The sequence below is a fragment of the Azolla caroliniana genome, unplaced genomic scaffold (genome assembly GCF_043228905.1).
Source record: "Azolla caroliniana isolate FFs.n. ecotype wild unplaced genomic scaffold, voAzoCaro1.0.p SCAF_5, whole genome shotgun sequence".
NCBI classification, from domain to species: domain Eukaryota; kingdom Viridiplantae; phylum Streptophyta; class Polypodiopsida; order Salviniales; family Salviniaceae; genus Azolla; species Azolla caroliniana.
The window spans coordinates 6,847,585-6,864,895 of NW_028230440.1; the positions used below are offsets into that span (position 1 = coordinate 6,847,585).

The window sequence follows — 17,311 nt, forward strand, 5'->3', positions numbered from 1 at the left end:
GAAAAACAAAACAAGAAATAAAATCGAATTTAATGCAAAAACGAATAATAAAAAATAATGGGAGATATCATTTATTTCATTTAACTAATTAAGAAAAAGTGAAATTGTTTTTTGTTTTTTGGAAAATAAAATAAAATCGATTTAGGGTAAAGAAACGACCTTTTCTTGTTTCAAACTCAAAAAAGAAGGAAATTGAAAAAAACAGAAGACAGGAAAAGAAGAAAGACGAAGACGAAGATCTCTGAGAAGCGCTCTCTGTCTCTCTGCATACATACAGACCAAAGAAGAAGCTGAAGGAGAAGAAGAAGGACAAAGACAGCCAGAAAGAAGGAAAAAGGATCCAAATCACGAAAGAAAGAAACGAAAAAGATCACTCTGAGAACCTCTGATACGGAGAAGAAGAACATCTCCGATAAGCTCTGTTTACAGGTAGGACGAAGAACCGGAAGAAGAAAGGGAAGGCAGAAAGTAGATTGAAGAAGGTCTGTGAGAGATTCTGTGTACAGAGAAGAGAAAGAAAGAAAGAAGACGACGAAGAATTAAGGAAGATCATAGAAGCTGTTCCGTAAGCACCACGTCAGAAGAAAGAAGAAGGTAAGAAGATCCACGAAGCTCAGCGTACCTATAAGAGAAAGAAAGTCTGGGAAGCTCCGTATGCAGAGAAGTAGATGATAAAGGGTTGAAAACGTATGTGCGCAAGAGTTAGAAGTGTAAGGCGAAGTTCGGAGATGCGCACAGAAGGAGCAAAAACGAAGCTCAGAGAGAAAGAAAATTTCATTCTTTGAGAAAGGCTTACAAGTTTCAATTTCATCTTTTAGGTGAATGCGAGAGAAGCAGAAAAAGCTACTAAAGCCTCTCAGAAGAAAAGAAAGAGAAGGATCTTCATATTCGTCCCTTCAAAGCAAGAGGAAGAAAGACCGACACGTTCGATTCGTCCACTCAGAGAGAGCGACGGAAAGAGCGGGAACAGGAAAGGAAAAAGAGAAATTTTGATCTGATTCGTGTGTTACAGAGAAGATACACTAGCTGTGATTTCTTCTGAGGATGTCTTTAGCTCATCTCCACTTCTCAGTTTTGTCTTTGCTTCTCATTTCCTTTCTTTCATCCTTTGCTGTGTTCTCTTTTGCTACCACACCATTGCAGCTTCCATTCCTCTTCATTTAAGCTTTTCTTGCCATATCATCTTCTATTACTCTCCTTTAAGTCATCATTTCCCGTCACTAAACTTTTTCTTCGCCATTAAAGCTTGCTTCCTGTCTTTAACCATATAAGTAACGGTTGATCTCCTCCTTTACTCAGTTCTCCTTTCTCTGAAATCTTGGCATTTCTTCTTCTTCCTCTATGAGACCCTGATGTTTCGTCTTTTCCTCTGAAACAGTCATTTCCGCTTATTACTCTCCGTAACACAATGATTAATCTTTAGCCTGTCTTCCTGTTGTAATATAGTCTTTCCATCGAATCTTTTCCTTCTTTACAAGTTTTTTCTTCCAACTAAAGTTTTCTTAATCCTTCTCCATCTTCCTAGAAAGAAGATAAATCCTCGTCTTAAGATTGTTTTCTTAATAAATGTCTGCATGCGATGCACGAAAATGTGGGACAGTAGCTGCTTGCTACAAGGGTTAATGCTCTTCTACAGATAACATTATTCGGCATTAGATATATTCAGCACAGCTCTCTGTGTGATTTGTTTAATATATATATCATGGCGTTTGCTGTTGATCAAGGATGTAATCAATCCATAATTGGATCTTGTTTGCTCTCTGAACATGATCCTTCCAAAAGAAGCTTCCGAGCTTCTTCTTGGATCCCTGAGAACGAGAACGAGAACGAGGCCAGAGTGCAAGGTGAGGTCTAAAGACACGCGCACACACATGATATATGTATATACATGTGCACACCGTAATAGCTGTAAATGTCTTTTAATCCCTTGGAGATAGAATTGAGCATTAAATACTTATAGTCTTCCATATATGGCCTTTAAGTTCGTGCTTGCATCAGTTTTTTTTAAGAATATTTCTTTCTGTCTCCGTATACTCTCTGTGTTGTCAAAAGTATGAGCTTTCATCAGTTTCTTGCTAGCTACCTTTCTTTCTGTATCCTTATACTACCTATAGCTACAAGATGCGAGGTTCTATAGTTTCTTTCTGTGTCAACGGACTATCTGTAGCAAAAAGTCTGAGGTTTCATCACTTTTGTTTTTAAAATCTATCTTTCTTTTCTTCATATTTGTAGGTTTCTTTGCTGCAGCATCTGAGCGCCTTGTAAAATACCACGATCCAGCTCTGAAGCTCTCAGAACCGACATTTATACCAGATGCCATGGCGTGTGAGCAAGTAGGCCTTTTAAAACTATCTATTTGTCTGAGTTTGCAACATCTGTGAGTTTATGACTTCAACTTTTTGTGAATGTATCCATGCTTTTAGGATAGGTTTATGTATATGTGTTATGAACTTAACTGACATGTATATATTATTGAATTTCTTTGAATCTGTGCATCAGGGTTCAACACTCTATCAGAGTATCTGTATCTTGAACTTACTGTATTGTCTGATATATGTGAACGTATCTCTGTAGTAAACATAGCTGAATGCAGTTGAGTTTCGGTTTGGTCAACAGTATATATTCTTTGGAACTGTAGCTGGAACTGCTATAAAACTTTGAGCGTTAAACTGCTGTGAATCTATGTTTTTTCTGAGATGCTATTCATGAATCTATCTATATCCCGAACTTCTGCTGGTATATCTGTATTAAACATAGCTGAATGCAGTTGAGGTTTGAACTCTTCGAACTGTACTTGAGGCTTATATGAAATTTTGTGTTTGAAACTTCATTCAGCTATGTTTAATAAACTCTTGGAACCGTACTAGACGCATCTATTCAATTCTTGACTTTATAAACTGTTTGAATGTGTCATTGGTCTATATGATCACTTTGTTTTTATTTTCTGTTGTGTCTGTGGATATTTCTGATTTTATATAATTGTGTAGCTTTGTATTATGTCTTGTTAATTGCAAACCTATTTGTCCCGTATTTGTAGATGCAGCTGACAACAGATGTAGCTCCTTGTACACCATTGCCATCACTTTCTCGGCATGTTGCTCAGAGACATGAAGTTACCGATCCTACATCGTCACTTCCTTCACTGTGTCTAAGCATTGGTTCGCCAGGTCCTTATCCAACAACAGGAAATGAAAAATCGTCAGTAAATGATCAGTCATATGCCTCTAAACTTTTCACTTATCCACTTGTTGTACAGTCTTCTTGTCCTTTGTCACCAAACTTGCCTAAGTCTTTCAATGCACATCAAATAAATTCTCAGTTGCCACACTCCGAGGTATATGATAGGAATTTTCCATCTTTGTTGAGGCCAAATCAGCCTGTGAACAGCCAAAAAGCTCATTATAATCAATTGTCTCTAGGTACATCTAGGCCAAATCAGCCTGTGAACAGCCATGAAGCTCATCATAATCAACTGTCTCTAGGTCCTTGTGGAGAGATATTAAATCAGAAGAATTCATGTACTTCAAGGTTTTCTTTCATTGAAGCTTTAACTTCAGAATGCACAGATGATGTGCAGCTTGGCCAACCGGAGAATGTTATACACCATAGCATTCTTCCGGAACGTGATGGTAGAATACCCATTTGTTATAGTCCAAGTAAGGGAAGAAGTGAAAGTATTTCATTTTTCTCAGAAAAAACTAGTAAAATTTTTGATTTGCAACATGACGACTCTATTGAAACTTTCAAAGGGTCCCTTTGTGTTAGTGCTAGCCATAGAACAACGAATTGCATCATCACCTCTCAAGCATCAGAGATCCTATTAGATCAGAGCAGAGAATCTTCTCCTTTCTTGCACTCCACTCAACCCAAGGAAGCAACACTCTCTCTCTCACAGGTTTTGCCTGCCAGCATTTCTGAACCTTCAGCGATAAAAACCAAGCAAGATTGGAATGCATTGAAATCCATTGAGTATGTACAGATGTTACCTGATTTCTTTGCACAGCAGAAGGTCAATGTGAAACAACTTGACATATTATCTGAAAATAACCTTAATGACAGAGGAAACCCTGAGAAGAGATGTAAACTTTTGTTCTCAGAAGAAAACACAGGGGAATTGTCTTGTGGAGAATATAATGCAAAACTGTTGGCACACAGGGAGTATATGGTGAAGCATCAAGATGATCAACATAGCTGTGGATTGGGATCTTTAAGTGCAAATATCAAGTGGAATGATGAACGTCTTAGGAATGTAGATATTTCAAAAGTCAACTCGGAGACTAAACAAGAAACCATGGAAAATAGGATTGTTAGAGAGAATTCTTGCTCTGATGTAGCTACTTTGAATTCTCCTCCCGGACCATGTGCAGGAAATAGTGTTTTGTCAGAAAATAACATACACATGGATGAAATGAAATCAATTGAGCTGGCTAAAGAATTGACCTCAGGTGTGAATGATTTACAAGGTTTTCCGAGACAACAAGAGCTGGAGAAAACTGTAGTCGAATGGGGTGAATCTACACCAGTGAGCGTTGTTAAGGGCTCTCTAGTAGTAGATGGAGATTGGGGAAAATTTCTTGCTCTGTCTGCCACACCTGTGCCTGTTGCGCAATCTATGGCAGAGATAAGTTGTGAGGTTCTACCATTTCAACAACGATTTAAACAGTTGCAAATGTTCTTGAAGCAGTGTGATGAGTCTGATCAAACATACTGTTTGGAAGGTATAGTTCACGATCTTCTCCTATTTTAATTTTCTTATATGAAATAGATTATCTTTCTGTTTGTGGGGAAAAATATGAAGAATACCCCTTGTTTTTTAACAAATTTACCAGGATACCCATATCGTCATGTGATGAACACCATTAGCACCCCTAACATTATTAATTGTCATTATACCCCTATGGTATTTTAAAAGGGTAAATACCTTCACTTTGGTAATATTTTGGATAAACTTTCTTAGGGCTATTCTGGTAACCTGTGTCAAGTAAAGGGTGTTCTTGTAACTTGTTGCAAAGTTAAAGGTATTTGGTGTTTTCCTCCTAAATTGTGAGAATATACCCCCTACGCTTTGAAAAATTACCAGAGTCTCGATTAAATCAAATCAAATCAACAAGGTATTAAATAATGGTAATTATGGGCTATTAAAACTCTTATTTGTATTAATAATGGGCTAAAAGTAGAGAGGGGGAGCCTCTCATAATAACTATAAATATCTTTTATTTCCAGTTAACTGACGTCTCATAATATTGTTTATTATTAACTATAAATAACTTTTATTTTTAGTATTTGCTAATAGGTAAGTATTGTTTTTGGTTGTGAGATAGATTTTTTGCTCTTTTGTTCTATCTGAATTGTGTTTCTAATTAAAAGATGGATGGATATTCAGCTCTACGATTGCTCTCTGCAGCTGAGAGGAGTGGACGTGCTGTGGCGCTTGAGACTCGGGCAGTTAATCTCTCCATGGAAGAAGGTATGTAGGAAGTATCTCTTTGCATGAAATGAGTGTTCAAACTCATAAAATGACTGAAGTAGAAAACCTAGTTAAGATAATTTATCAGGATTAACTAACCTTCATACAGTATGAATAAGATCAAACATCTGGTGGATATGATTATATAATAGAGCGTGAAGTTCTACCAACTCTCATGATGTTCATAGTGTGAATAAGATCAAAATTACGAAGGGCGGTCGAGAGACGGGCATGTGAAACATGATTATCTATTATGTACTAACACCTTGATGGCCTATGGGGATGTTCAAATTTTCCAATGAAGAGAGTAAAAGATGAATATACTCTAGATCTTATTTATCCTCATTTTTATTTCAAGAAGACTGTAAAGCAAATGGATAAGTGAAATGTTTATGTTTATCCACTATCATATTTTAGTAAGATACTGGACTTGTAACTACAATATCACAAGTTCGAAGAATATATGAGATCATAGACTAGTAATGTTGGCAAAGATACTCGACTCAGAACTATGACATAAAGGTTTAGGGTTTAGGTTTTGCATCTAGAGTCATTACACATCCCATTCGATATGCTTACACCCACATGCAATAAGGAGGTTATTAGGTTTTGTAGAGGTCCCAATTGGATTGATAGGGCACCTTGGCTATTTCCCTATAAAAATGAGAGTAAATAAGTCTAAAACCTATGAATGTATTTATACTGCTAATCTGAATGTCAGTCATTTATTTCCTACTTTATGATTATTGCGACAATTCAAATAAAACGTCTGTATTTTTTTCTCATGTAGGCAAAGAGCTCAAGAGAATGAAGATGCTAAATGTGCTTAGTAAGTATTCGGACTCAAGCATAACACCGCAAGGTCCTAAACTACCTGCTCCGGGTACAACAATTCTACAAGTGAAACAAGAATCATAAAGGAAGATAAATTTTTATCCATGAACGTTTGATGTAGTAGGTTCCTTAAAAAGAAAGAGCTATTTTTTATACTGAACATTAGAAAAGCCCTAGTTTTCATGCACGGATTTCTGTATGAGAGTGTTACATACATCCACCGACAATTAGCATGAAACAAATACCAGAATGAGCCTGATGTTAATTCTAGATTACGTGCGTGACCGTGAAGAAAAATGATTGTTATGGGTCATAGCTCTCAATCTCGAGTATTATTGTTATAGGACAATGTTGACTTAGTGGCCCAATCAACATATCATCTTGTATGTGACTTTGCTGAAAGGGGCTACTATTACTTCGCATTAAAAATTGTCTATTGAAAATGATGCATTGAAATTAAGAAATAAAGAAAGTTGAAATTATCTTATGTTTTTGGAAAAAGGTCAACTTTGTTAGTTGGTAATGCCTATCTATTATACTTGCGGGACATGACAATGAATAGTGGTAATGCATTCACACGCCTTTTTTGTTTATTATGTAATTCCTAATGTTTAAGGTTTCTCTAGTCATTGGTTTTTTGGAAAATACAGAACATTATATGTAATGCTTTACATGTGTCATGTTTTAAAAAGAATTTTATTATAAAAGAGAATTTGGAAAATGGTTAAAAATGCTATGTGTTCCTTTACAAGGATTGTATCTTTTTGAGCTTCCATATCAATGTATTTAATGTCCTAAAGGTTCTTAAACATGGGGAGGTTTGGCAATGATGTGTTTTGTGATTATTTGTGCAAGCCGGGATTACCATTGAAATAGTGTAAGGGGATATATATGTAAATGAATATTCCTTCAACATTTTGATGACAATTTTTGACTTATCTAACCTCAATGTGTACGTTATCATAAAAGAGACAATGGTTATAAAAGATTAACATCAAGCTTGATTGGTGGCACTTACTTGTATCCTTTTCATAGGGAAATAGCCAAGGTGCACTATCAATCCAATTGGAACATCTACAAAACCTAATGACCTCCTTGTTGCATGACTTGTGTGTAAGGATATTGAATGGGATGTGTAATAACGCTAGATGCAAAACCTAAACCCTAAACCTTTGATGTCATAGTTTTGAGTCGAGTATCTTTGCCAACATTACTAGTATATGATGTCATATATTCATTGAACTTGTGATGTTGTAGTTACAAGTTAGGTATCTTACTAAAATATGGTAGTGGATAAACATTAACTTAGGCTTGAAGAGATTAAGGATCATTCTAGACGTTGCACATATGTTTGACACATGGTGTGATCTCATTCAAGGAAGTAACATGTTGTGGAAAAATGTAGAGAGATACATGTTTTAGGAAGATACCAAAAGATTGAAGGTGAATGACGACGCGATGAACACAGTCGCGCAGCCTGCAACCACCATATCTTTTGCCGCCTAGCTTGCCGTCACAGCCGAATCATCTCCCGTTGGGTATGGCATGACTGTTGGCCACATGTCTATTGGCTATCTAGCCTTTGTTGATGTGTTTGGCACAATAGCTGAGAACAAATCGGTGGTTGTGGAAATCAAGGCATCATATGTGCCCAATCCCTTTGAATTTTCTATTGCTTCAACCTTCATCACCACATCTGCCAATCAGGAGCACTTGCCATGCCGTCGCAAACAATTTCACCGGGGCTCCCGTGCAGGTAACTCGGATATTCTACCCATTTCAGACAGTGCAATAGAGCTCAAGTTGTCGGAACAAGATTGAACACGGATTGTGCAAGAGATTCAACGTTTGGAGAAGAAGACTATTATTGCGCATGTCTTGGGTCTTCGTCCTACATGTGTTGATCTCCATTTGTTGCTTCAAGCCGCTTTGAAACAAGATCTTGACAACATTACAGATGTACAAATACTTGGCAGAAATTGAAGCGTAAGTATATGCGGAAATCTATGAGGATCTGTCTCAGTTCGTACTCAGAAAGACAACACAGAAAAGAGAAGCAAAGATATACACAGATTAAAGCTTTAATGGAAGCTCTATTACGTTCTCTGTCTCTTGCTCTCTCAGAGACTCGATATTCGATATACGGTCAAGAAGATTATTCTTTACAACTTTAGGTTATTGCTTATATACTAAGCCCCAACAATGTGGACGAGTTCACACTAGGATACAAACTGGAGGGAGTCGGCCTTTTATGCCAACAAACTTCGCCGACAAAGGACTACTCTTTCCTACATGTACATGCGTTTGGGGTTGTCTGCCCCGTAAACTTAGATTAGAACACTATTATAGATTTGTGTTATAAGTCGGTCAACATAGGTGAGATCCGTGTCAAGCCTAGCATAGCTCATTATCATGATTGATTCAATCGACTCTTACCTTCTGCTCGTTCGACTTTCTTCTGCTTGGTTGCTTGTCGTAGTCCCATCTTTGTTCTTAGTGCTCCGAAGCGTAAATCTAGGAGTGTCTTTGTCAGGTAATCGGTGATGTTCACCTCGATGTCGATCTTCTAGACTTCGAGCTTCTTCTCAATTGTGAGCTCCCGGATGTGATGATACTGCACCTCAATATGCTTCGTCTTTGCGTGATAGGTGAGATTGTTGATGAGGTGTATTGTGCTTTGTGAGTCACAATAGATGGTTGGCTCAGGTCAGTTGGTTTGGCTTATAACTGAGAAGTCGGCAGACAGTCGATGCAGAAAGATCGCTTCCTTTGATGCCTCCGATGCAGCTATGTACTCTGTTTCTGTGGTCGATAGAGCTGTGCACTCTTGAAGTTTTGACCTCCATGATATCGCACCACCACCATAGGTGAAGATGTAACCTAATGTCGATTTTCGATTGTCCGTATTCCTGGCATAGTCGGAATCGGTGTAGTCTTCGACTTTGGCTGAGGTTGTCAATCCGAAAGTTAACTGTGTATCTTCGGTCCCTCTCAGGTACTTGAAGATGTGCTTGACGGCCTCCCAATGCCTCGTCCTGGGTTTGACATGTACCGGTTGACCACTCCTACAACATATGCTAGGTCGGGTCGGGTCGCCACCATTGCGTGCATGATACTTCCTACGGCCGATGCGTAGGGCATCTTTTCATTAAGCTCTCTCTCCTTGTCCGTTGAAGGAGAGTCTCTGTTCGATAGTCGAATCGATGTTGGAAGCGGTGTTGGTGCTAGCTTCGCATTCTGCATGTTGAAGCGCCACAACACCTTCCGCATATAGTCGGTCTGGGAGAGTCGGAGAGTCTTGGTCGTCCGATTTCGCTCGATCCTCATGCCTAGTATGTGATGGGCTTGTCTGATTTCCTTCATCGCAAACTTGTCATGAAGGCTTCGCTTCAACTTTCCGATCTCTGCTTGATTGCTTCCTGCAATCAGCATGTCGTCGACATATAGGATCAGGTAAATCCTAGACTCGTCGGCTAGTTGCCGAATATACATGCATGGGTTGGAGTCAGATCTGCGGTATCCAAGATGCCTGATGTAGGAGTCAAACTTTTGGTACCACATCCTTGGCACTTGTTTCAAGCCATATAGACTTTTCTTTAACCAACATACGAGGTGACTATCCTCCCCTGTCGTCGTGAAGCTTGCCGGTTGATACATATAGATGTCTTCTTCCAGATCTCCATGTAGGAATGTTGTTTTTACATCTAGTTGCTCTAACTCTAGGTTTTCTGTCGCCACAACTCCTAGTAAGAGTCGGAGGGTGGTCATCTTGACTAATGGTGAGAATATCTCGTCGTAGTCGACCCCGTATTCTTGTTTGAATCCCTTTGTGACGAGCCGAGCTTTGTATGTGGGTTTGTCTGAGTCAGATACATATTTGTATCGGAAAATCCATTTGCAGGGTAGCGGCTTCCTTCCAGCTAGTAGTTCAACTAGATCCCATGTCTAATTCTTGTGGATCGAGTCCATTTCAGATTTCATGGCTTGTAGCCATGTGTTGGCGTCCGTTGTGGCCATAACTTCTTCATAAGTGCTTGGTTTGCCTGCATCGGTGTAGTTGACATAGTCAAGGCCTGGTTGAAAAAACTCTTTTGGCGTTCGAGGTCGTCTAGATCTCCTGGGTGCTGAGATAAGTGGTTTGGATTCTTCGATTGACTCGGTTGGGCGATCAGTATTTGTTGAACCAGTTGAGTCAAGAGTCTTGTTAGGTGACCCACCCCCAAGTCGGTAGTTCGGTGATGTCAGGTTGTCCTCCCCTATGGACTTTGTCGACTCGGTTGTGTTTCCTACTCACATCTTGTTGGCTTTGCCTGCTTTGACTCTTGTCGAATCGGCTCTGTCATTGATGGATCTGTCTTTGAGTTCGACTAATGGACTTCTTACCGATTCAGAGTCGGCAGGTATGTTGTCGGCTTGTTCGAGTTCGACAGTTTGTCGAATCTCTGAGTTGGCCTGGTGGGATACCTTTTTACCAATTGTTTTCTGCTGGTTCCACTGAGAGAAGATAGAGTCTTCATTGAAGACTACGTCATTTCTTTGGATCAGTTTCCGGTTCTCAGGGACCCATAGCCTGTAGTTGAATTCCACATTGGTTCCATAACCGAGAAATATGCATTTCGTTGCATGGGGTGCCAATTTTGTCCTTTTATCCCTAGGGATGAATGCGTAGGCTTCGCATCCGAATATGGCGCCTATCGTAAGTCGGTTGTTTGCCTGACCATAGTGCCTATGGCACTTTTAGCCTGATTGCTCTTGAGGACCCTAGATTTATCAGGTATATTGTCGTCTGCAATGCTTCTACCTAGAATTCCAGCTTCAGTCCGGCTTGCTTGAGCATTGTCGTCACCCTCTCCTAGATCTTTTCGTTGATCCGTTCGGCCACTCCATTTTTCATGGGTGTGTAGGGAACTGCCTTTTGATGTTAGATCCCTTTGTTGGACATGCACTGTTTGAAGGCTCTGTAGGTGTACTACCTCCATTTTCAAATCGGAGTGTCTTCACTCTGTATCCCAATCAGTTTTCCACTTCAAATATCCATCGAGTGAAGATCTCGAGCACTTTGTCTTTGGATTTGATGGAGTATGCCCAAACTTTCCGTGTACAATCGTCTACTAATGTGATGAAGTACTAGGAGCCTCTTAGTGATCGTTCTGGCATGGGCCCACATATGTCTGTGTGCACGAGCTCTAGGGGTTGTCGTACCATCTCATAATGGAGAGAGTGCAGACTTCGGGTTTGTTTCCCATATTGACAGTGCTCAAAGAAGTCTGTCTTCGCTTGGAGTTTCAGGATGTAGCCAACCGATATCAGCCGATCAAGTTCAGCTTGAGACATATGGCCGAGTCGGTCATGCCATAAGTTTGGGTCGGTCTTCTCGGCTACGTTCATGGCCCCATCTGGATTGATCGCCATCATTGGATACAAGTTATTGTACTTGTGCTCGCCTCCTATCTTCAAGTTTCCTCGATTGATCATCCATACCGACTCACTTAGAGTTGTTTTGTACCCGTCTTCGGCTACCATGCTGATGGAGAGCATATTCCTTTTCAGATCAGGTACGTGCTGAACTCGGTGTAGGGTTATTGTGTTGCCGTTTGGCAATTGGATGGGAATTTCTCTGGTCCCTGCGATTCTGCACTCTTGCCCGTTGTCTAATCAGACAGTGCTGCTGGTGTCACCTGAATAGTTCGAGAACCATTCAATGTTCGGGGTCACATGGAATGTGGGACCGGAATCCAATAACCACGTGTGTGCATCCTGTGCACTGTAGAGGACTTCTCCGATCACTGAATCCTCTAAGGAGAGAATTTCTCATGATCGGGTGTTGGCAACATTGATTTGGTTGCCTGTAGGAGAGTGGTTCGAGCCGGGTCGTCCTCAATTCCACTTGGATCGCCGACCACTCTCTTTTCTCTTGATTGACCAACAATCGGAAACATTGTGGCCAACTTTTCTGCAGTGTGTGCAGAATTCGCTTGATCGACCCGTTCTCGACTTTGACCGCTGTTGGCTTCCCCTCGATTTTGATCGGTTGGTATTCCGACCATAGTTCCTAATATTCGCGTACGTCCAATTTACTGGACGTACGCGAACGTTTGCAAACGTACGCGTATGATACGCGATATTCGTTTGGCTTTTTTTTTCTTTTGACTTTTTTTTGGTTTTTTAAATTTTTGATATTCATAATATTTAGTGAATAGAAGTGACATCTGACACACATACACACTCTCTCTCTCTCTCTCACACGAGAACTGACAGATTTTCTCTCTCTACAAAATCTAGATATCTAATATACATATTACATACTCCCTCACACAGACAAAACCCATAGCTCCTCTCTCTCTCTAGAGTCTAGATATACACTCTGTCATGGCAAGACTTGAACCCATGACTTTATGCTACATGGGTCGAGCTCTTACCATTAGATTATGAATTGTATTTTGTAGGATATTATTTTCATTTATACTTTATCATAGAAAATTGATGTATATTCCAGATCTCTCTGGAACATTCTAGAAGCTTCAGGATTATTCCTAAAAACACTATAAAAGGAGGCACAAGGCATTGTTTTGAACCAAATTGGTTCAACGCCAGTCTTAAGCCTCTTAGCCGCTTGTACTTATCTTTTCACATAATATATAACCGCTGTCATCATCTCTCTCTCTCTCTCATTCTCACTATCTCTCTCTCATTCTCGCTATCTCTCTCTCTCTCCTCTTCTCACTTCCTCTCTCAGGAATCTTACGCAGTCCCGTCCTCTTAGTACTAATAGTACTGTTGTTCTTAGTACTAATTCCATCTCTGTTTTAGTACTATTCCTGACAGTTTGAACCAATTTTCTTCCTCTAGCCTACTTGTCACTCTCCCTCATCCTCCTACCCTTTTCCCTATACTATGGCTACTGTTAGCGCCCAAGAATACCAATCCGTTTTCTCCGAGCTACAGTGCCTAAAAGAAAAGTTTGTTGCCCTGGAACAAGAAAACCAACGGCTGATAGGGGATCTGCAACAAATCGCTCTGGAAAAACAACAAACGCAACAACAACCTGGGGAGTTAGCGTTACGGGTACAACAACTCGAAGCAGCGTTGCAACAACAAGGATCCAGTCCCCAAGGATTTCATAAAGAGCCCAAGATTGGACTTCCTGTGAAATTTGATGGAACGCGTTCGCAATTCCGGGGATTCCTTAATCAAGTACGCTTAGTCATCCAGATGCATCCTTCCCGATATCCCACTGATGCATCTCGAGTCGGCCTAATAGGCACGCTACTTAGCGGCTCAGCCTTGGCATGGTTTGCTCCGCTTCTAGAAAAACAATCACCCTTACTTAATAACTTTGAAGATTTTATTGGTGAGTTTAAAGCCTGCTTTGGAGACACCGACAACATCAGGACGGCGATCAACAAGATCCGGCGATTGCGTCAAGGCGATCGTCCAGCCTCTGCCTACGCGGCGGATTTCCGCCTACTTGCTTCAGATATACCCTGGGATGATCAAGCACTAATGGAGCAGTTTCGCTATGGCTTGCGAAACGATGTCAAAGATCTACTTCTAACTTTCCCCGAAGAACCAAAGTCTCTTACGGAGGCAATCAGTCGAGCAGTTCGATGTGACAACCGCCTTTTTGAACGGCGTTCAGAACGTCAATTACAGATACCACGCTCTAGGCCAGAGCCCACTTATGCCGCAGTCGCGGCTAAACTGTTTGCACGAGACATACCTCAAGCAAATACTTCGACACCGATGGAGATCGATACCATGCGTCGACGTGGCCCGTTATCGGAAGAAGAAAAGCAACGACGACGTGCCAATCGATTATGTCTTTATTGCGGTGGACCAGGACATATCGCCATCAATTGTCCCCATAGGCCAAGAAGACAGGTAAATCAAATCGTCGCCTGTACTAAACCCGAGTCAATTCTTCCCTTCGGAGTGTCTGATAGTATTAATAGTACTAATAGAGTGTCAGATAGTATTCATAGTACTAATAGCCCAAGTATCTCAAATAAATTTGAAATCCTTAGTCAATTAGATGAAGAGTTAAACGATTGAGTCTAGCCAAAATAGGAGCCATTTGGTTGGACAGCAACCCTAGATCTGTACAGCCCATTAGTGGTTCCATTCCTTCCAAGCAAGTTAGCAATGTGTTCCTAGCCCAAGTCATTGTTAGTACTAAAAGTACTCCCCCAGTACCCGTCCTAGCACTTTTAGATTCCGGAGCTAATTCCTATTTCATGGATCGAAATTTTGCCCAAGCTTCTCAGATATCCTTAAGAAAACTTCCTTGTCCCGCATCTGTAGTGGTCATTGATGGTCGTCCCATTGCTTCCGGGAATATTGTAGAAGAATCAGAACCCATTCAAGTTGTCCTAGGTAGTTTTGTGTGTATAATATCATTTAATATAATTAGTAGTCCAGAGCATCCCATTGTCCTAGGATTACCTTGGCTTGAATTACATAATCCAGCCATAGATTGGAGAACAAGAGAAGTCCGATATCGACCACCCCAAGAATCAACTCACCGAGTTTCGACCATTTCACTCCATCAACTACGCGAAGAAGGACCCAAGGAGGCAATGTTCCTATTTGCCATATCAGTACATCCTTCTAGCACTATTAAGAAGGACTCCTCAATACAACTTCCGGCAAAATATCATCCTTATGCCGATGTATTTGACAAGGTAAAAGCCGGTACCCTTCCTCATCACCGTCCCTATGACTGTCCCATCGATTTACAACCAGGAACCGAGCCACCATGGGGACCAATTTACAACTTGTCACCCACCGAGTTAGAAGTCCTTCGAGCCTACATAGAGGAGAACTTGGCAAGCGGGTTCATCCGTCATTCGAAATCTCCGGCCGGTGCACCCATCTTCTTTGTCAAGAAGAAAGATGGCTCACTTTGTCTTGTCGTTGATTACCGCGGATTGAATAAAGTCACCATCCGGAATAGGTATGCACTTCCTCTTATATCAAGTCTTTTAGAGCGAGTTAATGGTGCCAAGTTTTTTACTAAAATCGACCTACGAGGAGCGTATAATCTCGTGCGGATCCGACCAGGAGATGAGTGGAAGACCGCTTTTCGCACGCGGTATGGGCATTTCGAGTATACTGTTATGCCGTTTGGCCTAACCAATGCACCCGCAGTCTTCCAACACATGGCAAATGATATATTCAGAGACCTCTTGGATATCTGTTTGATCATTTATCTGGATGATTTGTTGATTTATTCGAAGACCCAGGAAGAGCACGATTCTCATGTACTATTAGTACTAAAGCGACTCCGCGAGAATGGTCTTTATGCCAAGCTAGAGAAATGTAGCTTTGACTGCAAGCAAGTGGAATTTCTAGGCTACGTCATCTCCTCAAAGGGCATCGCCATGGATCCAGCTAAAATCCAAACTGTACTAGAGTGGCAAATTCCACGGTCGGTACGAGATGTACAATGTTTTCTAGGCTTTGCTAACTTCTACCGTAAGTTTATACAGGATTACTCGAAGATTATTTTACCTCTCACACAACTTACGAAGAAGGGCCAAGCATTTCTTTGGTCCATCGAAGCAGATATGGCTTTTCGGCATCTTAAGAAAGCCTTTACATCAGCACCGATTCTAGCTCATGTGGATACAAGCAAACCATTCATCATGGAGGCCGACGCATCAGATTTCGCCCTCGGTAGCATCCTTTCTCAACAAGGCGATAAAGAAGAGTTGCATCCGGTGGCTTTCCATTCGCGCAAATTCAATGTCGCAGAAATCAACTACGAAATACATGACAAGGAGTTATTAGCCATCGTGGATTCATTTGTACAATGGTGGCATTTCTTAGAGGGCTCTCCACATCAGGTCATTGTCTTTAGCGATCATAAAAATCTTGCTTATTTTCAGAACGCTCGCGTACTAAATCGATGACAAGCTCGGTGGGCGCAATTCCTCATGCGTTTCAACTTCAAAATCACATATCGACCGGGGAAGCAGCAAGGAAAAGCAGATGCACTATCACGGCGTTCATATCTTGCACCTCGTCCTGGTGACGCAACATTTGATAATCAAAAGCAAGTAATCTTGGGACCAACACGATTGCACACGACGCGGATTTTTCACACCCCGATGGATTCACGGATTACCGATGACATACGTGCAACCTTGAAGACAGATAGTTTTGCTCAAGACATCCTGGCGCACATTGATACTTCTCGGGCATCCTGTTCTCAGTCTCAACAACCAGGTATTGCCTACCGACAATTCGAATATCATGATGGTTTGTTATTCTTTAAAAAGCGCGTATATGTCCCCGATTGCTCCTGTCGCCTTCAAATCGTCCAACATTGTCACGACACCCATACGGCGGGACATTTCGGTAGTACCAAGACGTTGGAGTTAGTGCAACGATCTTTTTGGTGGCCCCACATGCGCCGTTTTGTCGACGACTACGTTCGGACCTGTGATGCTTGCTGCCGAGCAAAGATGCCACGACACCATCCATATGGCTTGTTGGAACCTTTACCAATTCCAAGTAAGCCATGGCAGTCTATTTGTCTTGATTTTATCACAGATCTGCCGGTCTCGAAGGGGTTCGATGCTATCCTAACCGTCGTCGATCGATATACGAAGATGGCACATTTTGTGCCATGTACTAAAGCCATCACTAGCGAGGAAACCGCCGCTCTTGTTATGCGTGAGGTAGTTCGGCATCATGGCCTACCAGACAGTATTATCAGTGACCGAGGCCCGCAATTTGTCTCCAAATTTTGGCAGCATCTCTTCAGGATGCTCAAGGTCTCCTGCAACCTCTCCTCCGGCTACCATCCTCAAACTGACGGACAGGCGGAACGAACAAACCAAACGTTGGAGCAATATCTCCGGTGTTTCCTGAGTTATCAACAGGACGATTGGGCTGAGATTCTCCACTTTGCGGAGTTTGCGTATAATAATGCTATTCACTCCTCGACTCGGGTCTCCCCATTTCTCGCTTATACCGGTTTCCATCCTCGCTGGTCGGTGATCGACA

General features: G+C 41.2%; 1 protein-coding gene across 1 annotated transcript; it reads left to right on the plus strand.

The window, feature by feature from the left end:
* Positions 1–242: 242 nt before the first annotated feature.
* Positions 243–6,614, plus strand: LOC147863964 (uncharacterized). The gene is made up of 5 exons (XM_087319800.1): positions 243–1,844; positions 2,233–2,333; positions 3,038–4,718; positions 5,384–5,467; positions 6,258–6,614. The coding sequence occupies exons 1-5, from the start codon at positions 1,703–1,705 to the stop codon at positions 6,383–6,385; spliced, it is 2,136 nt and encodes a 711-aa protein (XP_087175926.1). The 5' UTR covers positions 243–1,702; the 3' UTR covers positions 6,386–6,614.
* The last annotated feature ends 10,697 nt before the right edge of the window (positions 6,615–17,311 follow it).